Source organism: Rhagoletis pomonella, unplaced genomic scaffold (assembly GCF_013731165.1).
Source record: "Rhagoletis pomonella isolate Grant_MI unplaced genomic scaffold, Rhpom_1.0 Rhpom_scaffold_03560, whole genome shotgun sequence".
NCBI classification, from domain to species: Eukaryota; Metazoa; Arthropoda; class Insecta; order Diptera; family Tephritidae; genus Rhagoletis; species Rhagoletis pomonella.
Genome location: NW_023462112.1, coordinates 6,564 through 14,978, shown reverse-complemented (window position 1 = coordinate 14,978; position 8,415 = coordinate 6,564). Strand labels below are relative to the sequence as shown.

Below are 8,415 nucleotides of genomic sequence, written 5' to 3'. Positions count from 1 at the left end.
ATTGGCTTGTCATTTACCCATTTATCCGAAACGCTTTGCTGATCTTTGTACATCCACTGCAGAAATATATGTAAAATCTTACAACTGGTTTTATACATATGTCATGCACTTTACATAAAATATTAATTCATGGGTCTGAAATTATCAGTAATAGTGTGCTGTCGGTAGGAATTTAGGCGAAAAAGCTTCAGAAGCAAGAAGAGCAAGAGTTACGAGAACTTCAGGGAATTTCATTGCAGGAAATTTTAGCGAGCAGCAACAGTAGAAGATCTTTTTAACAGATCATTGGGCACAACTGATCCAGTGATATCAGCTGTCAGTCTTCAATCTCGTTTGCATAAAAGGACAAAATTGCCTATTCCTTCTGAAGTCATTCAGTTCCTTGCTGTACCTGAAAACGAGAACGTTTTGGGTAACTCCTTTGAGGCAGATGAAAATTGCACAGGAATTAATAAATCGTTTCAGTTGCTAGACTGCCTAGAGCTTGAAAATTAACACATTGATTAGTTTTGTCTCATTTGACAAAAATAATCTGATTGCCGATGAGTAAAATTGCACTGAATTGAATAGGTTTCTTTTGTTTTTTTAAGTTAAGTTTTTTCTTCCGACAGTTAAATTAAAAAAATTAAAAATAACAATAAAAAAATAATAAAAAATTAAAACATTAACAGCCAATTTCACAAAAGCAATTTAAGTGAAAAATGGTTTTAATTTTTTGAATTTTATATGGAAATTGACAGAAAATAAAAAATTATTTTCGATTTCAATTGCTGGTGAAATCGTCTGTAAAAGAAATTGAATAAAAAAATAGTAAAAATAAAAAATATAAAAAAAGTTGAGTCTTTTATTCCTGTAACCTCCTCGTGCTAGGCCCTGGATACTGCAAGTGTTTGAATTTGCAGGCTAATAACAGGTTGAATTTGGAAAGAATTTTTAAAATACATTTATCAGTTTTAGTAAATTAAATGGATTTTAAAACAATTTAACATAAAACCCACCACTTACAATTTTTCAATTAAATTCTTATTTTTATTTCTTTAAATAATGTAAATTAAATAATAAAAATGATAGCCTTAGTTGAAAGACCGGCATTTGTTCAAAAAAGAAATTATTGTATGTTTTATTATACTTAGATTGTAGATTTTGAGACGAGAACCACGATTTCACTGTTTAAATCTCGAGAAAAATTTTAACACCTCAACTTAAGAAATGCACTTTTGGTTGCACTTTTTTATTTGCATGCAACTGTGCATCCTTTTCACAATTGTATATCACTCGAATAACAAGCACGCTGTAGTGCTCTTTAAGATCTTTAATTTGAGCCATGGTGTAAATCTTTTTGCGCCCAAAGAGCGAAGTTATAACAATTTTAAACCAAACTTCGAGTCCGTTGAACGAGTTTTTAATCTGAAATTAACTAGAAACAAGTAAGAAAGTCTAAGTTCGGGCGGAGCCGAACATTAAATACCCGGCGCAATTATTAAATATATGTTTTCCACCTTTCCGAAAGCTACCGCTACACGATAAGCCGGGGTGTATAAATTTTAAGTAAATTAGCGTCCTTAAATTTCGAAATATTGCAGTTTCAAGCATTTCTGAAATATACCGTTACACAGTGTTGCGAAACCGGAATTTTTTGGAAATCATATTGCCTAAACTGTAATTTTAATTGTATCGATGAGAAACTTCTACAGATTGGTCAGAATGAAATCCCAAACAGAATGAGTGAAAAAAAAATTTACACCGAAAAAAATTGTTGGGTAAAATTTTCAACAAAAGTCAAAAAAAAATAATAATTGTTCGAAAAATTTACAAAAAAAATTTATTTTAATTGTTCTTTTATTTCTGATAAATACTCTTTGATTAGTTTTTTAAATAAACTATAGGGTGGTCCGAACAAGAATTATAAACGTCAAATTTTCATGACTTTTCGATATTTTTTGAAAAACTCTGAAATTTTATATAAAACCAAAATCTATTTCATTTCTTATTTGAAAGGTGGCAATAAAAGCTTTAATTTGATACCGGTTTGAAGTCAATAGCTTCAGTTTTAAGAGAGTTATGCTCATTTTTGTGGAGTGCTAGAATAGATGTAGAATAAAAAAAAAAAAAACCACAAAATAAAAACAATACAAATAAGCGCGCAATAACGGATTATTTCACCCACCTACCTAAACGTAAAAACAAAGGGGGAGAGAGATAGAGAGCGAAAGAGAGAGAATAAAATAGTAAAACAACAGAGAGAGAGAAAGGTACCACCACAAGCTAAAAGAAAACACTATATAAAGACGGACACACATGCGGACTAATTAGTGACAAAAAAGAAAACACTGAAGATGGCGATTAGCCGAAACCGGTCTGAAAATAATAAAAATTTGACGTGGGATGACGGAAAGTCACCCGAAAACCAATATGATTAAATTATTCAATAAGTGATTCCGAGAATTTCCGTTCTATTTCTATGGAATAAATACTGAGAGTGATATACTAAAATCGCTATAACTCCCAGGAGGGCAGGTATGGGCAGCTGAGTTTTTCACAGTTCGTTGAAAACAAATTATGTAACATTTCTATAGTGGTTTGGAACTGGGACTCTCTGGGACTTTTTAGATATTGCTTACCTAACCCAAATTTAAAGGGAAAATGGACCTTTAGTCGGGTTTTCGCTCTAAAAAAGGTGCATATGAAAATGTCTCAAACAACATTCCTTTTTTTTACAGAAGATACTTGTCCGAAGGCAGATTTTTTTTCCGAATCAATATATCTGTCACCAAAATCAAATGAGATCATTTTGAATACAGCCCTGAAATCCCCTCTTTTCGTGAAAATTTTGTATATTTGACTTCTAAAATCAATTAAAAATCAACGGGCCAACATAAAAATAAGCTTTATGTGTTTTTTGTTTACTTGGAATGTCTGTGACAAAATTGCATCATTAAAAACACTGAAAAAAATAATCGGAAAAAAGTTACTTTTCCACTAGCCGCAACACAGTGCGTTATATGAAAAGCGATCGTAATTTTAGTCCGATTTGAATAACTTTCACCGCTTTGCTTTTATGTGGCAAGCACAATAACCATACCGAGTTTGGTTCAAATTGCTAGAACGGTTAGCGAGATACATATATGTGATCATAAGTGGGCGGTGCCACGCCCATTTTCCAAAATTGTATCATAAGCGTATTTCTTGGTAAAAAATTGTTGCAACCATCAATTTTGAATAAATTAGCTTTAATATTTACTGATTTATCGAGGATGTCGTATTTTTCTAAATTACCGTTATATGGGATGTGGGCGTGGTTATTGTCCGATTTTAAAAATTTTCAGCCATTTGGTATGTTGTAGCAGGACCAACAACTGTCCCAAGTTTGGAAGAAATTGGTGCAGCGGTTACCAAGATATACACATGTAACCATAAGTAGGCGTGGCTACGCCCATTTGCCAACATTTTTTAATATTCTTATTTTTCGTCTAAAACTCATTGTAAATGTCAATTTTGAGTGAATTATCTTCAGTAGTTACTAAAATATTGCACTTTTCGTATTTCTGAAAATTACCGTTATATGGGAGGTAGGCGTGGTTATTGTCCGATTTCGCCCATTTTCAATACCATCCGTCCTATGCCCAAAATAAGTCCACGTACCAAGTTTCGTTAAGATATCTCAATTTTTACTCGAGTTATCGTGTGCACAGACGGACGGACGGACGGACGGACAGACAGTCACCGCTTAATCGATTTCTCTTTTCATTCTGATCATTTATGTATACATTTGTCTATATCTATCTCGATTCGTTTTGCCTGTTACAAACAACCGTTATGTGAACAAAGTTATAATACCCTTGTGCACAAGTGCGCTCGGGTATAAAAAAAATGCAAAAATGTAGAATGAAGTTTCGAAGTTTAACTTCAGAATCGTTATAATTTGGCTCTCAAAGGGCCTAGAGTCTTGAATAAAACGCATTTGTTGTTCGAGTGATATAAAATTGTGTGCAATACATAATGCATTTTTCAAGTTGAAGGGTTAAATTTTTTTTTTTTTTTCGTTTTTTAAGAAGTGAAATCGTATTTCTCGTCTCAAAATCTATAACATAAGTGTAATAAAACATACACAATTTTTTTTTTTTTTTAATTTTTTAAGTTCATGGAGTAATTGTGGCTCAACGGCAATATTTTTCCGTGAAAGGGAATTACATTAGCTTTCAAAACCATTTGTTTCATATCAAAATGTTGCTTCTGTCGAAAGCTCTACGATTAATTCGCATGAAGTGTTCAAAAAGCACACTGTGCGCCGTTTACCGCTGGAATTATGTAAAAAAAATTGCGATATACATTGAAATATATTGCTAGAAGAACAACTGTAAATAACTAAAAAGCAAAAAAGATATTAATGCCGTCTTAGATTACTTCAATAACTCAACTTTTTTATTTTTATTTAATTTTTTAGGCCCTCACCACTTTAATTCAACTATGAAATAAAAATGTTTAGGTTTGAAACTAAATCCAGAACGAATTAAATAGAATATAATCTGAATTAGAGAGGCGAATGCCTAACACTGACGAGATGGCATGATAAGATTAAATGATAGCTTCATGGTTTCCGATACTTTTTGGAATCTGTCTAATGGGCCGATTATACTGGCTTACAGCAAAAATGTTCTATGGATGCCACTATCAAATTCCCATGTAGAATTCCTCGGTGCTTCCGAAAATCGAGATCTTTTTTTCTATGGATAACTTTTCAAAATATTTCCAATTTACCGTTATTCAGCTTTAAAAAATAGTGGTTTCACTTAATCACGTATATCTTACGAACCAATTGAATACTCGGAAATGAAAGCAAATAAAATTCTCCATAAACCGTAAATACATCACTTTTCGATAGCCCTGATAGTTTCTGAGAAATTAATTAATCATTTCTGACACCTCTTATTTTCGATGCAAACACTCTACCTGTATTGGATACATTCCCTTGGTTAATTATAATAGTCAGGGCTGTCATGGAATCCAATTGTTGTCGGAATTGGATTTGAAAACGACAAAAAAATTATTTTGGTGTCATGAAATCCAATGTTATCGGTTTTATGTTCGAATCGGAATTAGTGTCGATTTTAGGTGTCACAGAAATCAATAATATCGATTTTGCTATCGGAAACAAACCAAGCAGCTAACAGCTCTTGGATTTCATTTGTTTATTAGTTTTTCTTACTTCCAGTTAGACATTTTATAAAAATGTGAGTAAAAGAAGGTTTATTTTATAAAAATAATTATTAATGTATTCATATTTTTATTCATAACTAGGGGAAAGCATAAAAATGCAACTCAAAACAGCATTATCGTGGAATTTATGGAGAAATATCCAGATATTGCGAGAGGCTTTACAAAGCGGGATAAACCAACTGTTGATGCCCTTTGGCAACAGTTTAGTTGAGTCGCTGAACAGTGCAGGTCCACCACAAAAGGATACCAATGGATGGAAAAAGGTAAAGCATAATTGGTGCTATAAATTAAATCGTGCCTTAAACTTACACTGTTTTTTATATACATATGTATAGACGTGGACGGAGTAGAATAGTGACATAAAAAGAAAGCTCGCACAAAACAAAAGCGAGTCTCGAGCAACTGGTGGAGGACCCTTTTCTAAGCACCAACTAACGCAAACGGAAGAGACAATAGTGCGCATATGTGGCATTGCACAGTCTGTGGTTGGTGTGGCTGGCAATGCAGTTGGCCTCAGCGAAGATTTAGTTTGTGCAAGTGAGGATGAAATGCCATCAACATCATCGAAGCGGCCAATGTCTCCAGTCAGCAGCACTCCTAAAAGACAAAGGACAGATAGTACTGGGAAGCGTTTGAAACAATTTCTCGATGAAGACAACGAGAGAAAGCTCGAAATAAATGAAAAACGAGCTAATTAAGATTGAAAAAGAAAACGACAGTAGCCTCAGACGAGTGTATAGAGCCATAAAAAAAAGCAACGAATCTGTCGCGAATGCAGTAACTGAGCTCAAGGATGAATTTGTCCGTATTAATACAGGTGTTTTGCGAGCGATACAGGAAAAAAACGAAATAAAAGAAAAGCAACTCGAGCTCGAACTCCTAAAGTTTGATTACGAAAAACAGAAAGAAAAGTAATTTCCCTTTTAAAAAATGTCAAAAAAGTGTTGGTTGTGGTCGTTATAGTACCTAAAAATGTGCCTTATTTTATTGTTATAAATAGTTATATAAGTTTTAGAAAAATGTATTTACTTATTAAATGAATTTTTGTTTTGTTTTAATGAATATATATGCGTGTTTTTTAAATAAATAAATATGTGTTTTTTTATTTTTTAATAAATAAATATTTGAATTTTTATTCAGTTGGTTTGCTATAAACTGTTGGCTATTTCATCCCTCATCCTTTTACCTTCACTTTGCAGTGTTCCGTTCGGTGGAGATTCAACATTTTCATCAGTATCATTTGATGGTAAAGTAATACTGTCGTCGTTATATTCCACGTTGTAGTTTCTGCAGATATTGTGCAGCGCACAGCAAACATTTATAATTTTCACCACTTTTTCTGGCCGATAGTGCAAGGTGATCAATAAGCAGCGAAATCGGCTTTTCAGCACTCCTATTGTTCGCTCCACAATATTTCGAGCGATGAATGGGCCAAATTGAACTTATATTCTTTGGAGTTGTAGCGTGGATCTCTGTATGGTGTTAATAAAAAAGGTTCTATGCCATATCCACAATCTCCTAACAACTTTGATGTCCGGTCAACTGACTCATACTTCTTGAGGAAATATTGTCTGGCGCTACTAACGTTCCATACGAATGAGTCATGGCTAGAGCCGGGATAGCGTGCATCGACCGCTCGAATTTTCATGTGACCATCACAAATCTAAATAAAAATGTACATACATATACATATATAAATCAGTTTTACAAGGCAATGTACGAGTAAAATGAAGATTCATTATTACTTGCAATCATGGCATTCATACTGAAATATCAATTTCGATTATAAAATAAATGTTCGTCAATACTCGGCTTGATGATTTTTATGTGTGTCCCGTCGATGCAACCAATTATTGAGGGAATTTTGTACTTTAAGAAAAAAATAGTCTCTTGATCTGCGTTTTTCGGTGCCGTCCATTTCTAGTTTCACCCACTGAGGGCAAATGAACCGCTCCATAACCTTAAGCACATCATCTAAAATCGTTGACACCGTGCTTCTAGCTACACTTATGCTAGAGTCGTTCCCGACTGATCTTTGATAGGATCCTTCAGCTAAAAATCGCAACGAAGGTGCTAACTGCAGCACTGGTGGAACTTTCGAACGTGTCAAGTGCCCTTCAGTGGTGTCAAGCACCATTCGGAAAGCCTCTTTGTTTAGGCGATAATATGCTATGAAACTGCAAATACGCTATAAATATTTATAAACGCACATTAAAAAACAATCTACTTACGCTGTCTCAGGCAGCTCAAGTGGATTGCTGCAATCTCTCAAAATTTTTCTTTTAACTTTCTCGGAACTTTCTTCTTCCAATAAGAGAAATGCGACAACTGCGGATGTCATTTTGCGCTCACTTATTTTTTTTTAATTAATGAAAACAATTCAATTTTATAAAATTGTGTCAAAAAAATATACATTCAAATTATCGCCATACACACAAATGTGCAAAACAGCTGATTCGAACATCGGTTTTGGTTATGTTCGAAAAGAGCAAAACCAATCCGGTTTCATGACACCAAATGAAACCAAAATTGGTTTGTAATTCCGACAAAATGCAAAACCGACTTGGATTCCATGACAGCCCTGAGTGACACCCTTTATTACTTATGCCCACATTACCATACCTACCTGTTATACTTATATACATACATACTTTTCTGTTGTATTGCATACCAAGCTCTCTTGTATTTACTACTCTTATAATCACTCTCGCTAGTCAACATTGTATATATTGTATTAAGTATTTTTCCAACAACCACTCAATAAACGGTCTTCAAAAGGGTCACACCATCTTATTATTACACTACCTATTCAGGTGTACGTCGCGTATGAGTAACACTCTTTTCTGCTAATATTTCATACAGAAAATCCTTGCGCATTTTCATTCGACCAATCATTATTTTGTTATTTACATATATATCTATTTTCCTCATTGGTAGCTTAGTATTTTTCTAAAGGAACAGGCTTTAACACAAGAGCAAATTATTTACATAGAAACTGTTATTTTTTTCCTTTTTTTCCCTGTTAAAGTTTGAATTTTTAGCGTTTTTCCATAAAAAAAAAAATCTATAGATCTATAGAATGATTAATTAATTTCTCAGAAACTATCAGGGCTATCGAAAAGTAATCTATATACGGTTTATGAAGAATATTGCCGTACCTCGTATTACGATTATTTAATTGGTTCGTAAGATATAACT

At 33.4% G+C, this 8,415-nt stretch overlaps 1 protein-coding gene and 1 pseudogene across 1 annotated transcript; one reads left to right on the top strand and one right to left on the bottom strand.

Moving 5' to 3' along the window:
• Nucleotides 1-4,986: 4,986 nt before the first annotated feature.
• LOC118754215 lies at nucleotides 4,987-5,915 on the top strand (annotated as a pseudogene).
• A 1,103-nt stretch (nucleotides 5,916-7,018) lies between these two features.
• Nucleotides 7,019-7,573, bottom strand: LOC118754214. Its single transcript, XM_036489080.1, has 2 exons — nucleotides 7,449-7,573; nucleotides 7,019-7,394 (listed from the first exon to the last, which is right to left on the bottom strand). The coding sequence occupies exons 1-2, from the start codon at nucleotides 7,556-7,558 to the stop codon at nucleotides 7,019-7,021; spliced, it is 486 nt and encodes a 161-aa protein (XP_036344973.1). The 5' UTR covers nucleotides 7,559-7,573.
• Nucleotides 7,574-8,415: the final 842 nt, after the last annotated feature.